The sequence below is a fragment of the Synchiropus splendidus genome, chromosome 4 (assembly GCF_027744825.2).
Source record: "Synchiropus splendidus isolate RoL2022-P1 chromosome 4, RoL_Sspl_1.0, whole genome shotgun sequence".
Taxonomy (NCBI): domain Eukaryota; kingdom Metazoa; phylum Chordata; class Actinopteri; order Syngnathiformes; family Callionymidae; genus Synchiropus; species Synchiropus splendidus.
The window spans coordinates 8,620,800-8,641,435 of NC_071337.1; the positions used below are offsets into that span (position 1 = coordinate 8,620,800).

A 20,636-nucleotide genomic window follows, 5' to 3' on the forward strand; every position below is an offset into this window, starting at 1 on the left:
AAAGGAAGGAAAAAAATGTAATTTTCTAATTTGAGTCAATGTCCAAACAGGAATAAAGGAAAGAAAGAGAAGTGGAAAAAAAAAACACATTCAAATAAAACGATCAAAATGCAGCAAGCAAATAATAAAAACAACATGATTTATTGTTCAAGCTGGAAAAAGTTTTTAAAAAAATATCATGAAACAATGGAATAAATCATATTAGAATCAACACAATTCAAAGTCCAAGATCAATTTCACATCCAATTTGATTGATTCACATAAAAAGTTTTGCCTCATTGCACATTAAAAAAATAAAGAATAAAAAAATGTACAATGTACAAAACAATTGAAGGGATAATTTAAAATAAAAATAAAAAAAATCAAATAATTTTCAAAATGTCACACATCTGTATTCAAAGTTCATAATCAAATTTAAAATTCATGAGCCCACTAGATGACACACAGTGTATATATATATATATATATATATATATATATATATATATATATATATTTATATATAAAATATATATATTTTAATTACATGAAAGCATAAACTTATATACATAGTTTACGGTAAGAATCTAAAAATGCTTAATCTGAAAACTTTTTTCACAGTTTTCACAGCAGTTTGATTTTGGCTGGAGTGTTTTCAAGTGAGTCCATGTCTGTCCCAGAACCGGTGCCGCACACCTCTCCCTCTGTCTTCCCTCCTCCCCCATCCATCCCCCTAAACTCTCTGCTCCTGGAGTGGACTTTTTTGTGTGTCTTTGCACACTGCCCTCCACCCCTCCACCACCCATCTTGCCTCCCTAGGCAGCGTTGCCCCCACCAGTTCCTTCCAGTGCCGGCCTGCAAGCGGAATAAGAAAAGCCCGAAAAGAGGAGCCAAAACAGGAGAGGACCTGGTGAACCTGAGGGGAGAGGGACCATGGCTGCTCTCTCTGCCTTGCTGAAGACCTGGGTTTTATTTCAGACCCTGTGTCTGGTTCTGGCCCAAGTGGTGAGTGTCAACTCAGATTTCTCTGATCTCGTCGGTCAATTCTAGATTTCAGCGAATAAGCAAATCTGTTGATGCTGACGTGTTTGCATGCTCCGTGTTGACTTCTGAAATGCTTGGTTGAGCAACATGTTTTCTGTTGTCGGTCTCGTATTTTTGTGCTTTATACAAACTGCATATCAAATACATTTTTGTTCACTTTTTTGGTGGACATTTTTTTTTTCTTTTACCCGACAGTTGTGTCAAGCAAGTGTGAGAGTCCTTATTTACCTTGACACCTATTTGCCATGTCTGCGACTTTGCGATCACTCGGCGCCATATATGCTCTTATCAGTCCACAGAAACACAACCGCATCATAAATAGACTCACAATAGTCGCGTGAATGGATTTGTGATCGATCAAGATGAAACAGAAGTCAGCTAAAGTGGAGTCAGGTGGGGGAAGAGGAGTAAACACAGCAAGTCTGCTGGCCCCTCCCTCAACATTCCTGATTCCCTTTGCATGGTTACTGTCTTTTTATGCATTTTCTTCTAAAGCATTCCGTTCTTAAACAAGATATGAAATGCCTTTTCTGCAAAATTTATTCATATTCATTTTATTCATTATGTTAAGAAGTATTCCAACAAGCAGGTCAACTTTATTGATGATTGAACTATTTGTTTTTACTTTTTTTAAAAATAAAAAAAAAGAATGTTTATTTTAATCAAGTATATTTTACCACATACACGTATTTTTTTTAATTTATTTTTTTATTCCAATTTTAATGAATTAACATTTTTTTTTAATTTTATTTTAATTCCAGAGGGGTCCACCTGGACCTCAGGGCCAGCAGGGCCCACCAGGGCCATCCGGCACACCCGGGTCAGACGGCATTGATGTGAGTATCCGCGCAGGTTTGCTCAGCAGGTCGTCACAAAGAGGGCCATTGTGCTCATGGGGTGCCAAGTGAACCGATTTGCAGTGCCGCGAATTTACCAGCGGAGGGCAGTGTCAAGCAAAAACACGCCTGTACAAAAGAGCTCTGTTCCCAGCAAAGAGAAGGGTCTTTGACTGGGCCCGGCCCGAGGAGAAGTTTTGGGGTTTGGTAATAAGATATTCAAGGGTTAAGCTGAGGTAGTTTGCAGAGTGAAAAAAAAAAAAAAACAATATCGCTATGTTGCTGTTTATATTCATATTGCTCCCTGATATGTTCAGTCATTCATTTAACTGCAATTTAAATAAATAATAATAATAAATAAGAAATATAATCGATAATTTGTGTACCCAAATTATTATTTAAATATAGAAAACCAACCTCATGCATTTTGATATTTTTACTTTCCACATATTATATTTTTGTAGACAGGTAAATAAATATAATTATGTATTTATTTTTTCTTTCTTACTTTTTCATTTTTTTTTATTTTTTTTTTTTGTATTTATTTGTTGATTTATTTTAGGGAGAAAAGGGACCTCCTGGCCCACCTGGACCACCAGTAAGTACTTAACCCGGTGGGTGCTTCTCTGTATTTCCTTTCATTTTATAACAATTGCTTTTGTTTTTGCTCCTGTAGGGACCCAAAGGAGAACCCGGAGAGCCTGGTGCCAATGGAACACCAGGAGAAAACGGCATTGATGTAGGTATACTTCAAATGCGGAAGGGTTTTAGGATGAACAGGAAGTTTATCGGTGAAGAAGGATAAACTTCCAGTGAAGCGTGTTACACACACTTACACTCATTGTACCGAGTCCATACTCAGCATGTTGTGCTCATTAGTTTTACCGTCTTATGTCAGTCAGTTATTGCTTGAATATTAACATCTCAATGTGATATTCAGATGATACTGTAAAGCTTTCACATTTTGATAAACAGCTGAATTTGTGGCCTTTGGTGAGTCCAAGCTGAATCTTTTCCATTTGAGTCTTAAGCTTAAATTTGAGAAGCAAAACATTCATGTCGGCTGCTGGTAAAGGTGTCTGTCTCAGAGAGGCAGACAGCTGTGCTGCTGCAAGTCACATGCTTCACACACAAACACACTCAGCGTTTAATCCACAGTGGAATCTCAAACTTGGGTTCGCCGCCTAATTACTTACAGCAACTGTGTCAACTTTAATCATTTGCATGATTAGCCCTATTGGAATGTGAGTTCAGTTCGGAGTTCGGCGGCATCCTGTGGTGTGTGCACCAGACAATTACGTTTTCTGTTTTCGGGCAGTCGGCGTTTTTAGTATTGACTTGAATTGTGAGGGAGATTGAAAATATTTGGACGTAATGGAAGGGAAAAATGAAGATTTGAAAAATGAGATTTGAAAAATCATATTGTAGATTGTTGGGGTGACACAAGGTAATTTATTTATTTAAATAAAACTTTCTGATCAAATCAGATTTGAAACAGTCATGAGCCGAAAAGAAAGGTGAAACAGGCGCAAACACATTCAGAGAAGTGCAACTCGCTCTTGAAATATGTAAGTAGCTCCTCACAATCGTACTCCAGTAAGATACCAAAAGAATATATTGTGAGATGTATAGATACATAATAATAATAATAATGTAATGGCAAGATAAAGCGTCTTGGAAGCTCTTCTCCTGAAGCTCTTTAGAGCCCAGTAGGTGGCGCCCATTGTTAAAACAATGTGAGATTTCCTTGAAATGGTTGTGGCCTTGTGTCTAGTGGCCTCTGTTTTTATTCATTTCCTCATTGTTCATATTAAGAAATATTTCTCCATTTATTTAAACCAACTTCCGAACTTTTTTTCCCCCAATGACCAGGGTTTGATTGGTGCAAAGGGTGACCGTGGACCTGCTGGAAGCCGTGGACCTAAGGTAAACCTTTTTCTCCTGACTTCTCTTTCTGTTACATTTTTCATGATGTATTCAAAGAAAATAAGAAAGAAAACTGCTCATGAAGAATGAACACAATGCAATCCTACTGGCCTGCTAATGATAAATGAATGAAATATAAATACATATATGTTTTAGTTCAGATGACACGTTCTTAATGTCGTCGGAACGTCTCTTACTGAGTGTTTAACTCCCTATGTCAATAGATCCACATGGTATGTTCAAAAGTCCATGTACATAGGGAAGCATTCACATGCTCTGTGGAGACTTCACACTCATTTGTGGGAGGATAAAGTTGAAATGGTGTTTTTCCTTGTGAAGACAAATAGTTATTAAAAATATATTTAACATATTGCTTTTTTTTTGTCAAGATTCACAGCATATTTTCTCACCTAGCTTTCGGATTGTTTTTTTATGCAGCAGATGATGATAATTATTTGACTTTTTTTTCTTTCTTCTTCTGTGGATTCCAGGGACAGCGAGGTCCAAGCGGAGAGCCCGGCCCCCCTGTGAGTAGCCGACCCTCATGGATGCAATACAGCTAGCGTCCCACTAGAGAGAGCCACATTTCCACTTATGAACCAACACCAAGCAGCTCCTCGACATGAATCCCACAGTTGTTCAATGTCATGGTTGAATGCAACACTATTAGCATTTACAGACGTCCTCTCCGGGGACTTGCTCTCATACATCCAAACGCTTCCTCTCACTGAAGGTCCCGCCTTTTGGGCCTTTTCTCCTGCCTGGATGGCTGTTGTTAATAATTGCCTTTTGTTGAACGTTAATTGACGCTTTGATGAATTGGTTCCGCTCTTTATTCACGTCCGTAACGTCTTGTCTCTGATGCCGCTGCAGGGACCAGGCCTTCCAGGACTCTCTGTAAGTAGTTTGTTTGGTGTAATATGGATACAAAGCTTGAGCCAACCACTTCTGACCTTGCTCTCATTCTAGGGCGCCCCGGGACCCATTGGTCTCCCAGGTCAAATTGGAGCAACTGGACCAAAGGTAAGGGGAGGATTCCACGGCCTGCTCCATTGAACAAAAACTCGCTGGAAACCATCCTTACCTTCCCCATTTCCTTAGGGTGTAATGGGACCACCAGGACCCCCCGGGCTTCCTGGACCTCCGGGCAAGCCGGTGAGTCCATACGAAAAACATATAAATGTGTATTGCTCTGCATTTGCCAGGTAAGAACATGGTGTTTATCCTGATGTATCTGTCGGAAAAGTGAATAATAAGCATGGATAGAAACAGACGACTCCAACCGTGGGTGGTGCAGAACATTACCTTTTAAACTGTGAAGCTCAGCTATAATATTCTCAAGGGAGAATATTATATCTATATTAGAGATGCAGGATTCACCCAGTCAGTTTATGATGAAGTAGTGTAGCCTGCGTAATTTGAAATTAACCTTCAATAGCACTATTTGGATTAGGTTAGTGCTACCTTGGGACGTGGGGTAATATCGCTTTACGACTGGAAATATTCATGGAAAAAGCTACGGGAAGTGGAAAGGGTCAGTCCCCTCACGCACCACTGCCCCTCCTGACCATTGGGTGTGTTTGATGTAGCTTCACGTCTACGCACCTAAAATAAAATGTCAAATTTTTGGGGCTACTTACAGTATATTCTAATTCAGTGCCTCGGTCCACTGCTACAAAATTTACCATGTTAATTTTGCCTCATATTTAATGGGTCTATTCACATGAAATTAATATCATCTATGGTATTTATGTAATTATTCATTATAACACAAGTAAAAAAATAATCCTGCCAAATCTTGTTGTTTCCTCTGTCATTGTGAGGCAAACATTTGCAAAATGAACCGGTAAAAATTACCATGAAGAAGGAGAAAATGACATGAAGTATGAAACATGATGAAAAAGAAATACAGAAAATGGTCATATGTTCTCTTTGAAAAAAATCCTGGACGCAAGCGCTGGTGATGGGTAGATGTGGTTTCATGAAACAGTGTCCTGACTTTCAGAGGCCACCAGGTGGCCACCAACTCATTCAATAAAACCTCACATAATTTCTAAACCAAAAGCGCCATCTAGTGGCCTCTGAAAATGTCATCGACCCTGCAATACAAATGGTTTTATCCTAAGATAAAACCATTTCACATATTTCCTGAACATTTAATCCCAATAAGTCCATGGTTTTTCAAGTTATTTTGAGAGATAGATAAACAGACAAACCAACACCATCCATCGTAGACATAACTTATGTGAGGGTGGTAATGGAAAGAAAGAGTGTTCTTGGTTAAAAAGTGACCGGAGGTGTCATTGGACTAGTTGTCCAAAATAAAAGATTGCATAGCTGAGAGTACTATGCCGTGGGATTTGATCAGAATCAGAATCAGATTTATTGCCATGGTCAGTGGGGATCTCACCAAGTAGGAAAATGCTTTGGAATAAAATAAAATAAAATAAACAAAGGCAGATCACAAATTGAAGAAGAAGCTGTTCCTGTGACGGGAGGTTCTGGTCTGGATTGACCGCAGCCTCCTGCCAGAGGGAAGAGGGACAAATAGTCCATGTCCAGGGTGGGAAGTCATGGATCACAGTGCTTTGTGAAGCTTCATAGTATAGTCATGACATAACTGCTAAAAGACCCATGAAAACGTGTGCAGGGTTATTGAAACAGTGCCCTAGTTTTCAGGTGCCACTAGATGGCGCTCTTTGTTTAGAAATGATGTGAGGTTTCACTGAATTAGTTGTTCGAACATTTTACAGCAGACAATGAAACCTCATCGACCATCACAACTTTCTAGTAATCCATTTATTAAAGTGCAATATCAAATAGATGGGCTAAACCAACACTGGAATTCAAGATGTGGGTTGTGCTCGTGCGGGCATCTCCAGTGATGTAACATTTAGCCCAGTCAAATTGAATCAAAAGATCTTTACGTTGGAGGCCGCTCTGCCAGAGCCGAGAGCGTCTTTAACGTCCCGGCAAAGATGAAGCGCTGGTTTCCTGTGGTCCGACTATCTGTTGGTATGAGCCTGGAAGTCTTCATTGAGAGTGATGTTCGGGGCCCGGGAGAGTGTATTTGTTTGGCTTTAGTGCCGTCCAAGGGTAAATAAACCCCCATTAGATCAGAAGGCTATTTCATCTGACTGCGGCGGGAGTACATCAGCCCCTGTAGAGATACTTTGCTTTCTAACTTAATCTATAAAACGCACAGAAGGAGCGGTGGAGGGAGAAATAGATGGGCTGCTGGCTCAGCTCGTGGGAGTAAAGGCGACTATCTGCCAACTGTGACGGGGTGATTTTCCTTTTCAATCTATCTGTCCATCTGTCCATCCAGGGTCCTCCGGGGAAATTTATCGGCGGAGAGGAGGGCAGTGCCGAGTTCCAGGTAAGATCACGACGCCCACCTAGTTGGAAATCCAAAATGTCCCCCTCACTTGCTTCTTTTCACCCTCTTCCTTCAAGTGCCCTCTGAACTGTCCAGCAGGACCTAAAGGACCACAAGGACTGCAAGGAGTGAAGGTAGGTCCCCAAATGCCCGCCTTAAAAGAGAAGCCAGTGGGAGCCAGTGTGTTCCATTGATCAAATCACACGCAAGTTCTCTATTTTTGAGCCTATTATTGTGAAGTCAATAGAACACTGTATTGCAAGGTGCGTGCAACATATTCATACATCTGAATTGTATGGGTACTTTTGCTCTAAAGGAACATTTTAATTGAGTAAATACAAGACGTCAAAGTTACTTCTGAAGCTTCTGAAGTATTTTCTTTTTTTTTTTTTTTTTTAATGACCAAGTTTACCGATGTAGTCACTCGCCCACAATAGCGTCTACAATCCATTTATCCGGGAAATAATTGCCGAAGAACAAACATCATCACAGCGTCTTTTCTCCATTGTTTTCTAGGGACACAAGGGACGCGCTGGTGTCCTCGGTGAGCCTGGCAGCATCGGAGGAACGGTGAGCAATTGCATTATCATTCTGAGAGGGTTGTATGTTTTATACTTTCTCTTTGCTCTTTATGAAATCCACTGCCAATAGAGAATTAGTTGTTGTAATAGTAGTTAATCCTGGTTCTTTTTATGCACAGTATTCGTGACAAAAACATAATCTGAAAAAAAAAGTGCATGGTTTCACAGAGAAATAATCTGTATTTCAAGTGAAAGCAAAGACACACTTCTACAGGTTATTTAATCCAATGTTTAACGCAACATTTAAATAGAAATACCAACAATTATTGGTATTGACTTCAAACTTAAGGTGCTGTCGATATTCGGTTGTTGGATTCCAAGCTATTTTCGTGGTGTCAGGAAGTCAATACCGGCAGATTACCAGGCACAAGTTGATGAAACAAGCTTGCAGAGCAACACTCGCGCTCTTACTTGGCAAAGCGATGCCCGGCGGTGACCGTGCAGGCAGCATGAGGAGCCAGATAAAAGAAGGGAAGACAAGACAGGTGTATAAATACGTGCAGTCAAGGTTCACAGAACACCCTCAACCCACTGAGATAATGAGCACGCTGTCTTCTAAAGGAGTGGCAAGACAAGCCCCGGGAATTAGCCTGTGATCTTCCTACACACTCAACACCTTGGCTAGACGTTCCGCACACCAACGCAGGCTGACTTTTTTTCAAGATGGAAGGCAGGTGCTGAGGATTTACAGCAGGATTTTAATCCACCTATTATTTATGTATTTTATTTTTTTTCCAAAACAGTTGTCAAGTACATTAAATATACAACAGTTTAGCGCAAACATAAAACTGTTTCCGTTCATCCCATTGATGCAAATACAATCTGCCTTTTTTTTTAAATGCCAAAACATGTTTTCATCACATATTCTTCAGCACCATAACTGACTGATATTCCTTCTTTCCATCAGGGACCCAAGGGTGAAATTGGAATCTCTGGTGAACAGGGAATCCCAGGACCCCCGGTATGTTTTCAATTCCCCCGATAATGTTGACATATTATATCCTCTTCTAGTTGATACTGAAACTGGTGTCGTTTCTACCTTCATCCCTCTGCTGTTAAACAGCCACTTCTTTCCACAAAAATATACAGTTTTTATTCTATTTCTTCGTCTTCTGCGCTGTCAAAACAAATTTGTTTCTCCTGTCGCTGGAAACTAAACCAATAAGTCGCTTATTTTCAGTGTTTACCACCAGCTATGTGTCTGAGAGAAAATGCTATATCTGGTTTAATAAGTGTGTGAAGGCGATTAAATAAACACACATCCAAAGAAGCAGGGTAAGGATGATGTAGTTCAACCACACAGTTAGAGCTTTTTTTTTTCCTTTTTCTAATAATTTCGGGTCATTTGCTTTTCACATTCACCATAGGAAAATCAAAAGAGGATGTATCCGCCATTAATTTTAACTGACGCTGCCATAAAACATTCCACAAAGGCGCTTTCAAAAGGTGTGCACTAGCCTTAAATGTTAATCATTTCACATAAAGAATGTGACTGTATCAACCGCGATGATCTGTGTTTTAAATCAACTTCCTTGTCATACATTTATGACCAACATCCTCCTTATACGGCGTCACAAAACCAGCTCTTCCTGGACTGCTGTGTCCAGGGCATTAAATAGTGGTGAGGATAGGAAAGTGGTGAAGCAAGAACAGGATCATGGTTCAAATCCTCGCATGCAGTGTGACCCGAAACGTCCTGAAAGACTCATATTTCCTCAGATAAATTCATGGTGGTCACAATTAAAGAGCTGCTGAAAGCTGAGGGCATCATCTCTGTGTGTTATGAACTATGATATTGGTTGTTAATGGATAGAATAGCTGTAACCAACCAGCCAAAAAATGAAATCAAAATCAATGCTCTTTCTAACCAGATAAATGTGTGCCGTGATATAGGGTCAGGATGATAGAGGATGGGATGGTAGAGGGATGAGCTGGAGACATGAGGGATGGAAGTCAGTAGCTGAAAGACAGATCACATTTGTTCAATAGGGGCGGGAGGTTGAGTGAAGATGTTGCAGTGTAAACAGATCAACCAAGATCAACGGGTGTAAAAAGGAGAGTGGAGGTAGGGAAGAAGATCAGCTGCCAGGATGCCGATGAACGTTTATAGTACAAATGATACAGTCATTAAAAGCTAAAAAACAATGCTATTTCTGAAAGATTTCTCCAGCAAGAGTCTACACTTTTACAATAAAGAAACAACAACTTATGAATACCTTTGAGAAGAAAGCAGTGCTGCTCTCTGCTCTTAACTGGCCTTTAAATGTGCCTTTTAAATGTAAAACATATTTCTGGAGTCACCGTTAAAAACTATGAAAACTGTTTTGTAGCTTTTAATTTTTTAAGCCTGAAGAATGCCAGGGTCAAACAGTTGGCTGCCGTTCATCGTCATCTCATCCGTCTCGGTGAGAAAAGTTCAGACACCCCTGGTTTCGAGACCGTAGCGCTGACACGACGGCAGGTCGCAGAGCTGGAGGTGGTGGAGTTGCGTTTGCTCAGGGTGTCATTCAGGGACACTGAGCACGAGGAGAGGAGAAACTGAGGGTATGATGAATGAAGAACACTGGAGATGGAGTCACTAGGTAAAAAATGGAAAAGTAGACAATGAAATGGAGGAAATGTAGAGATGTGACTGTGGAAAAGTTGGTTAAGGTGGAGCACAACCTGTGCCGACTGAAGAATTGTGTTTGGTAAAAGGGAATATCAATGAACACAAATGCTCAGCACTTAAATGCTTCATGATTCATAAAACTACATGTAACCGTGGGGACTGGAAGGGGAATATTCCTCAAGAAAAAAGAATGCAATGGACTTATTTTACACAATGAAACAAATTATGATTATGATTATTATTATTATTCAATCTCTCCGGTGAAGAATTCATGTTCCACCCCTTCTTCTGCAGGGTCCAATTGGTCTGCGGGGCTACCCTGGCATGATGGGTCCCAAAGGCGAAGCCGTAAGTATCATTACTCCCCTTTTTCCGTGTCGTTCCATAACTGCGTCTTCCTTTTGTTCCTGCCCAAGTCTGTTCTCATTCTTCAATGAGCACAAAGGAGGCTCAGTCCGACCAGCCCCCTCTATACAAACACCATCTATTACCAGCAACGGGGACATATGGAAATGATGCTAACACCAATCTCTCTCCTCCTCTAATGAGTGGAGGTTGTCTGGGCGCACCGTAGCTCCATCTGTAGTTAATGATCCAATGTAGCAATCCGTCTTACTGTTAACATTAGCTGCGTTAGCCAAGTTAGCACCAGGGCTTGGCGCCAAAGCATAAAACGGATGCATCCCTGTGTAGCGCTCATTAGGGAAGTGAGTTAAACGCTAATTACCCTTTTATTGTCATAAATAGTGGAGCAGCAAAGTGTCCTAAGTAGTTTTTTTTTTTTTTTTGGTCGTCTTCAGGGACCACGTGGCTACAAGGGCATCAACGGACCCATAGGAATTCCTGGACCTCCTGTGAGAACATATACTTCAGACGACGATTCTTCAAAGACAACAAGGTGTTGTAACCAACTCTGTCCTTTCTACAGGGCGAGGAAGGACCCCAGGGGGCACCTGGAGAGCCAGGTGACAAGGGAGACAAGGTATGTGACTATTATTGTTGATTTCCCCCTTGAAGTGGATTCAAAAAGCATTACAGGCTGAATGTTTATTTCCTCGTCCCTGCAGGGCAATCGAGGTATCCAGGGTCCGCAGGGCGCCGTTGGGAAAAAAGGAGAGAACGTGAGTCATGGATCATTTCGAGACTGCAGTCATTGTTTTCGGTATAAGGATCAAAATAACACTGCTTTCCGATTCAGGGTCTGTAGGTTTCTGATAGTATATGAGAGACTATACATACATGTATTTAAAGTAGTAAATGTTTTAAAAAAAAAAGCAAAAGATGCTCAAATTGAAAACTGCATGAAAATGGCAAAAAAAATCCACGTTTTTTTGAAAAAGATAATACTAATCCTTCCTCTGTTAATATTCATTCAGGGTCTTCCTGGTATTGATGGGAAAGATGGTACACCTGGTATCCCTGGAATCAAGGTGAGTGTTACAGTTAGACTTATTTATTTATTCATTGGGTATGTTTTCACTCTCTCAGAAGAAAATGCTTTCTTTATTTGTCTTCAGGGTGGACCTGGCCAACCTGGGATGCCTGGTCCTCCTGGTCCTCAGGGCACCGCCGTAAGTGACAATGAAGCCACTTGTCATTCCTAATGTCTGAGAAGTCACAAGGCTTTATGGTCGCTCACCTCCTCCTTTCCACTTCAGAAAGTGTCTAGTGAATTAGGTGATGTTTTACAGTCTGGGCATTTATCCAGGTTAAGTGTGACCTCCCGACCCAAACGGATTCAGAATTTAAACCACCTTGAAACTGCAATCTCCCTCCCACCACTCCAAGTGATTTATCACAATAAAGTCGGAGCGTGTGTGTCTGTGTGAGCGTGCGCACGCGCCCGTGTGCCAGGAGAGTTTGTGAGCATCATTCTAACTGAAATGGTAATGGAGCATGAGATGCACACTTTATTGTGTGGTCACTGAGGTGACACTAACGCTGCTGCAAAACTAAACCGCCGTAAGTTAGCCTCCTTTATGCTCCGTTGTGTTTTTGCAAACAGCAACTCACACTCAGTAGCTCACAACTCCCTTCGACAAATCCTTCACTCGCATTTGGATTTATTTTGGGGAACTTGCAGATGTTAAAGATGTAAATAAGGCTAACTACTCTCTTTGCTGTCATCGCTTCCTGGGGGATGTTTTAATTTTATTGTGGCTGAAGGGGGAGATAAAATACACCTTGAGTTTAATTAAGACGTTTTTTTGTAAAGGCAATTGTAATACACTCTAAACTTCATGCAGGTCGCGTTCGGTACTTCACACACCTTTCAAGTAGTAGTACTTGAAAGGTAACTGACATCACACGCAGTAACATAGAAACCTTGACTATACAATTACAAACAAAACTGAGTATTTATGTAGCCAAAGAAGAAGAAAAGAAAAGATTGTTATTTTGAAATGTATTATTTACAAATACCACAAAAAAGTAACAATCCTTCAGTGGCAATGTCATATATTGTTTCAAGGATACTCACATGAATAAGGCTGGTCATACACAGTGAGAACATGCTACCAAGGCCTTACACATTTCTAGCCAGGATAGTTTATACATCGACTCCAGTGGTGCAGTTCAGGTCCAGGACAGCAGGCAGGTCCAATGAAGTCTGTTACCACGTCGCTCCCCGTACGATACATCGCTCTCCATACCGGTCGCTAGAGCTAGTATTAACTAGGGCACACATGGTACATGCTATTTCACCCTGAGAAAGATGCGAAGTATTGAGTGCTTGAGACTTTTCTTATCATGTGAAGACCACAACATTTTCACTCCCAAGGCATCAAATAGCGAGTATTGTCAACAGAGCTTTTGTGTCCAGTTAGCATTACAGTCAGCCATGTGCACTGCTGACGCATTGGTTTTTCAAAGGAGTACAATGTACAAACCCATCTGCGCAAAGCACGCGGCCAAATTAGACGCAATATATTCAGTACGTACACAAGTGAAGGAGCCACTGCGTTGCTTTAACCAAACCCCAACCTCTACCTCTACTTTTACTTTTACTTTTACTTTTACTTTTACTTTTACTTTTACTTTTACGTTTACTTTTACTTTTACTTTTACTTTTACTTTTACTTTTACTTTTACTTTTACTTTTACTTTTACCACACAGTGAGAATGTCTTACACAAGCAGTTTTCCAGTGTGTGCTTATTGTGCTGTTATGTTTTATGGTAGGTTTCATTGTTACAATGCTATTGTAGATTCTGGATGCCTCTAGTTTTCCCCCCAAAATATCACACGCTTCCCACTTGCTGCCAAGCTGAAGAGCTATCACCTATTAATGATGCGCTATTGAGGTTTTGCGACATGGCACGACAGTTTCAAAGCTCAGTTAGAGGTGGTTTAAAACTGTATTTTATCTATAAACCTCCTGCGCTTATTCAGTGGTGATACTTTGGAGAAAAAACAATAGCACATGGAAAACATGAAATATACACAATGGTGGGCAGTATTAAGAATACATTTGCTCTCTTCTTTCTAGGGTTTGCCTGGCAGTCCCGGAACCAAAGGCGGTCCTGGGGCAAAGGTCATTTTTCGATCCAGAACGCTGGTCGAATAAGTAGCTTTTCCAGTAGACTCATTTGTTTTGCTTGCGTTCTCAGGGAGAGCCTGGCCCTCGCGGTCATGTGGGTTTGGCAGGTGCCCCTGGACCACTTGTAAGAACATACAATAAAATCCATGTTTTTTTCTGGAATTGAAATAAGAATATTTAATCATTGTTCTTCAAGGGGGAGCCTGGAATGCCTGGCGAGGCGGGCATGCAAGGGGTTCCTGGACCGAAGGTAGAGGCTTTGACTTGTCCATCAAAAGGGTAAACACAAGCTCCTGTTATTCACATTTATATTTCAACAAATACAGGGTGACAGAGGTCAGCGTGGACCTTCTGGGCCACAAGGAGCTGTTGGCAAACCGGTATGTGTTTCAGTCCGATTCTCTTACAGCCCATTTACACCGGGACAGTGTTATAATCCAAACTGTTGTTGTCTGTCCAGGGCAGCAAAGGAGAGAGAGGGCCAATCGGTGTTCCAGGAGCTCAGGGTCTGAGTGGAACCAAGGGAGACAAGGTAAGACTTTTGAAACCCTGCCATATGAATGTATCAGGAAAGTACAGTTACACTCACTCACCCAATGGGGGCAGTGCTTAACTATGAAATACTGCTCCATTTTATTGATAGAAAAAGGGGAAAAAAATGTGTCTGAAAACGGTCTTGGCTCCTCGTGTTCTGCTGGAATCATTTTTATCATTTTTTTTACAGGGTTTCCAAGGAAAGGGGGGACCAAAAGGAGATATTGTGAGTTGAAATGATATTGAAGCCGTTGTTCAAGCCACATTGAATAACTTCTATTTTGTCTGTTCCAGGGTGATCCTGGTGTTGAAGGACTGGCTGGAGAAAAGGGAGAAAAGGTATATCCGGTATCTGTGGTTAAAGGATGTAGGTTTTGTGTGTTACGTATAGTTTGACTTTTTTTTTTTCTTTTTACAGGGGTTGTCTGGTGAGCCAGGACCTAAAGGGCAGGTAGGTAAAGCGTGGTGAAGATAACCAACAGATACATCTTTCCTACTATGACGATCACTGTTGTCCACACAACTACGGATTTGGTTCATTTAAATGAGGAATAAGTTTAATAAGGAATAAGTCATAAGCATTGTTAGGGGACTGAACTACAGATCCATATGCAAAAGAAGCAAACAACTTAAAGCAGGCAAATGTTAACATGCCATGATCACATATTTGTGGTTAAATGATAATAAATAGTAAAATAAACAGGAATGTTTGGATTGATGGAGATTTATACATATTTATTTTCAATTATTATTATTATTATTATTATTATTATTATTATTATTATTATTATTATGTAGATTTGAGAGGAAAAATCCAATCAAATCTAATAAATAAATATGTTATTTGCATTATATTGGATCTAGTTTGAATTGTTAGTTTTGCAGTTTTTGTCCATTAAAAAATAAATTAGATTACATTAGATGTAAATATGTCATTAATAGTAATGTATGACAGTATACAGATAATAAAGAAAAAAAAAAAACAGAAAACAGTAAAATCATAATAGTTGTGTGTATAAAGATAGATTACATCCCCATGTGTACCAGAGCAAAAAAAAAAAAAAAAATACAAAAATAATAAGATGTCAATCTCAACAGGCTGAAGCATTTTCAGAGTCCACCAGATGGCACTCCATGATCTGTAATCTTTGGTTTCAAACAACTATTTTGTATGTATCCCCACATATTTTCATGTCTCCTGAACTCGGAAAAATACGTTTTTATGTGCAAATCTCAACCACCGTTATTCCAAAATGGGAAATTCCGCTGCCACAGTATTGCTCCCTCAGAATGTTGCTCCAGTCGAATTAAAACACACAACACTGACCACCAAATGAAATTCATTAACCTCACAAACACGGCATTAACTTGACTTCTGCAGTCTACTCACAGTGATACTTTAAACAAACACTATCAGCTCTCTTTGTTTAGACAGATTAACCACTTGAAAACAGGCTTAATTACTTTTCCACTCCTGATGGATTTGCAGACCGGTGAACACAGTACAACACAAGACTTCAAAATTCTATGACCAGGCTGTTGCTCTCAGTACTGACCATAAGTCCTGCTAATGCTTTTGCGTCTATTGTATTACTACGACATTACTACGACATAATGACTGAAAGTAATGACTCACTCATTGTGTCTGGTGATGGGCAGATGAGGTTTCGTGAAAGGTGTCCTCTTCTATTGACTCGGAATCTCTTCTGTTTCTGCCTGACAGTTACTGGTCTGTGGTTTATTGTTAGGGTCTTGCCAGTGTGAATGTAAACTCATCCATTGTTTCACGAAGCTCATTGTTAATATGCATTTTCTCTTCCAGCAAGGAATACGGGGCGATCCAGGGCACAATGGTCCAACTGGAGATCCTGGTAAACCAGGTGATCAAGGCCCGCCTGGACTTCCAGGACCCAGAGGACTCAATGGAGAGCGTGGTGTCCCGGGCATGCCGGGCATCTCGGGAAACCCAGTAAGACGTTTGACTCCTTCAATTTTTAATGCCCTATTTAAAAGCAAATTATACTTTCTGCGGCTTAATGACGCTATTTGAATTGAAATGAGGATGATTATACTTACAGAATCGTTGATATTTGAAAGCTGAGGTATAAGATTTGATATTTGGTGAAACCGCCTCGCAGCCGCGTGACCAATCTTCCTCTCCGTCCTTCAGGGCCGTGATGCATCCGACCAGCACATTATTGAAGTCGTACTCAAGATGTTACAGGGTGAGTAACCAATCTTGAATATTCACCTTTGATGTCCACAGGGAAGATGAGTTCGGCTCCGAAAAACGCTTTCATCTTGCCGGCAATCATTTGCCAATCTCAGTACGTCATTTAATCAAAATATTTCACAGTGGAAACACGGTGACACGGAATATTCTGTTCCAGAGAGGCTCGCAGCGGTGGCTGTTAGTGCGAAGAGGGCTGTTCTCGGACAGGCAGGTGTAATGGGCCCACCAGGACCCCCTGGACCTCCCGGATCGCCCGGACCGCAGGGACCTCATGGTTTGCCTGGTGCTCGCGGCATTCCTGGCATGATTGGAGCCCATGGACAGATCGGCAACACGGGACTAAAAGGTTGAGTAGGCAGAAACTCTTGTCATGCCCCGCAGAAATGTGAAGCACGACTGGCGCAGACTGCATGGTGCCATGGTTTCAAATAGAATTCGTAATAACGTTTGTTCATATTGTGAGTCAAAATTGTGACCAAGGTGAGTCAAAATTAGTGGTGGGTCAACAAGGTTTCATGACACAGTATTGAAGGGTTGGTGAGGTTTCATGAAACAGTGTCCTGATTTTCAGAGGCCACCAGATGGTTCTGTCAAGTGGCCTCTGAAAAATGACAAATTGTACTGGTGGGGCCAATGTGGTCAGTCTCAGAAGAACATTAAAAACATTAAACACTATTTTTGATTATTTTTATTATTACTATTAAATAATACTTTCAGTGAGAAATACAAAGAAGATCTGCCAAACTGATCCTTATTCTTAGTGTATTCTTTGCTTACAATGCTGAGTCAAATTAAGACCAGTTTAAGTGCAGAGAATTATGATCATACGATCGCTCATATTTCCATTCCGTTTTATACAGTACGCACCACATGGCGGGCCCAGAACTATTTTTGCTGGGGGACTGGCTGCTGCTCACTCTGTGTAGAACCAGTTTCAGTGAAATTGTTCAAAGCCACGTACAGCCGATATACAGCAGAGAGCTCCATTTCTTGGCCTCTGAATTTGAGTGCTTTGTTTCATGAAACCCCATCAGCACATCACCTTCCAAAACCATTACAAGGAGAAGTGTGATACACTGAGAAGTAGGAGATACGGGGCATTTAAGACGACGGCAATTGTGACACACACTCACATTGAAAGCCAAATAAAAACACATATGTAGCTTTCATCACGTCAAAAATGTTCTCTCTTGACCTCCAGGAAAGCGAGGAGCCAAGGGTGACAGAGGAGAGCCGGGTACACCTCACCAAGGACAACCTGGACCACCAGGAATCCAAGGCAAGTCAAATAAAAAAAAAGTCACAAGTCGGACGTTACAAGTAATGTAACCAGGACCAGGATCGGTTCCGACCAACCGGTCGTAAGTCGGACTGGCCGTAAGTCGAATGCCATTCAAAATAGCCGACACGAGGGTTATAGGTGCTACTGTAGTGGTAGATCGCTGTGTGAGAGTGAGATGCTGGGATACTGTGCTGCTGTTACTGTCATATGTGATGCCGGCTGGCTGCCATAGTTGTCGTACACGTTTCTGGGCTGCTGCGTGCTGCGGTGCCAGACATTGGACGTGGTTGTAATGTATATATATATATATATATATATATATATATATATATATATATATATATATATATATATATATATATACGATACAGTGAGGCAATCCGTATGGAGATTAAGCATGTTGAAGCTGGATGGTGAGAATCTGGTGTCAGCCACTGGAGAATGAGGCATTTACAGAGCACCATTAAGTTTAGGCAATTTGCAGATGTCGTTGACTAAGAATTTAATAGGATTGCACTTAAATGTGCTAATTACAGCTGCGAAGAACGCAGCCCTGAAGTGTTTACATCTTCTTTAAATATGCCTGTCAAGTCGTCACATTTTCAAAAAGTTTCCCTGCTCATTAAGCTCGCGGCTCCGAGCTTTATTCGTGATTCCCGAATCTTTTTCGTTTTTAAGCATTTTGAAGTGTGTCAGATCAATAAAGTGCATTCCGTCCACAGGTCCTCCAGGAGTTGACGGCGTGGCTAGGAACGGTAGACACGGTGAGAGAGGACCTCAGGGATCGGCCGGAGAGGCCGGTCTCCCAGGGAAGGCGGGTCCACAAGGTCTCCCGGGATTCTGCGAGGCTGCAATGTGCCTCGCGGCGTCAGCGTACACCTCCCCAAGACTACAAGAGGCTGGAAGAATTAAGGGACCAAATTAAGTCCTTTCTCTCTTTAAAAAAAACTGTGAGGTAGGATGCGATCGAGACAGAGAGAGAAGGAGAAGGAAGAAGACCACTCTTCTCCATAGTAACACCATCAGTAAGGGACATAAGTACAGTGACTTGATGTACTAGCCCCTCACTGAAAGCCTTTTTCAGATGGGACACACCTTTGCTTTAACATCACCATGACAACAGCTGCTCACAGCCATCTGTCATGCTCTAGAGTTTTGGACTCAATGTATATCTTTCCCCTCAGAATCTCTGAGCAGACAGCAGCTGGGAACTAGATAAAACGTGCAAAGAAGATTTGTTCGCCTGCGTTTTCACCCGTCACAGTGGCCTCCATCTCCTAAATAAGTCGGCAATAAATGATGGCAGTTTAAATGATCACTCAGTACTGCGCGTTGGTATTTTTTTCCTAAGCCTGAGTGAACCCCCCTGGCAGCCCCCCATCCTACCATTTCCCGCTTTCTGCCCAAGTCTCATTTTAGAAACTAATGACAAGCTTTATCTCGTGTTGCCTGGCAACAGCCGTTTCTAGTGGGCACTCCCATCTCCCATAATGCAGTGCTGTAAATCTCTGTAAATGATTATTACTGTATGTGGAAAAGAAGTCATTGAATGGATTATACTATGCACCAACAGTGATCCTGTGTCCATGAATTCAGTATCTCACCAAAGGCGTCTCGCAAAACTCACGACTTCAAATGTGCTGTTCATGCCACTGTCAAGACGTCGGTCTCAGTGGGTTGATGGTTGATTCACTATCATCAGCTGAAGTTATTTATTGTTCTTAATATAGTCATCTGTAAATATTTTCTTCCTTTTTTCTGGGTTTTCAAGTCATCCAGTAAGTCAATAAACATGAGATTTTTGTAAAACCCAATGTTTTTTTTCTGTTTTTATGTGACACAAATTTACTGAACGAGGCTTTTATGTTTGCTCCACATATTTATCATGAGGGGCTGGAGCCTATCCCAGCTATTTATACCTATAAATATACCATGTATTTCCTGGAGTTATCAGGTTTGAGTTTGACATATTTTGCTCCCAATATTGATTATTTGAAAAAAACATACAAAACTCCACAAAAAAGCTGGTCAGCACTTTGCACTACCTCTCCTCCGAGATGATTTTTCATTGTGTATTTCAAGAGCTAAATCGGACATTCAAGCACAGTGGATAGAGACGTATTGATTTTTTTTTTTTTTTTTTTTTTTAAACCCTCAATCTTACAGCAGCGCCTCTCACACAAGGCTCTGTCGAACAGGTCCAAACATTTGTGTATAGATGAGCAAAAATATCTATGAGTTATATGTTTCATGAAACACAGTATAATTTTTTGAGCTCAGTAACTGGTTTAAAGTAATTTGAGGATTAGTTTGAAGCAAATGTCCGTCGTTTTCAACAACACTGCAGACCAGACAGCACCATCTAGTGGATTCTGAAAATTAGTACACTGTCTCATGACACCACGTGACCCTATTACTTTTTTTAAACAACCATAAATTTGGAGTCAACCACCACTGGCAGTGTCCCTTCGTCCCCTGTGGAGTTTAAATATTTCCCCACATACACCTTCAGTGGATACGTTGAATAGTGGCCTGTCCACATGTGTACTGACTGGGTGTCTCCAGCCTTTCACCTCATGAGGACAGGACCGCCTCCAGCCTCCTACGACCCTGGAGTAACAGTAATGCAGGGAGGATTATTCTAATAGGGGGATTTTCACCACTTGCTCCTGAAAATTATTCAATTTCCATTTC

At 41.0% G+C, this 20,636-nt stretch overlaps 1 protein-coding gene across 1 annotated transcript; it reads left to right on the forward strand.

Annotated features, from left to right (window-relative positions):
* The first annotated feature begins 793 nt into the window (after positions 1-793).
* col9a2 (procollagen, type IX, alpha 2) lies at positions 794-19,754 on the forward strand. Its single transcript, XM_053862550.1, has 32 exons — positions 794-984; positions 1,785-1,859; positions 2,422-2,457; positions 2,536-2,598; positions 3,732-3,785; positions 4,277-4,312; positions 4,659-4,682; positions 4,755-4,808; positions 4,887-4,940; positions 7,114-7,164; positions 7,242-7,298; positions 7,681-7,734; positions 8,653-8,706; positions 10,651-10,704; positions 11,157-11,210; positions 11,285-11,338; positions 11,424-11,477; positions 11,733-11,786; positions 11,874-11,927; positions 13,843-13,887; positions 13,964-14,017; positions 14,090-14,143; positions 14,220-14,273; positions 14,354-14,425; positions 14,618-14,653; positions 14,722-14,766; positions 14,846-14,878; positions 16,250-16,396; positions 16,598-16,652; positions 16,818-17,006; positions 17,862-17,939; positions 18,665-19,754. Exons 1-32 carry the CDS (start codon positions 913-915, stop codon positions 18,865-18,867), a joined length of 2,073 nt encoding a protein of 690 aa, XP_053718525.1. The 5' UTR covers positions 794-912; the 3' UTR covers positions 18,868-19,754.
* The last annotated feature ends 882 nt before the right edge of the window (positions 19,755-20,636 follow it).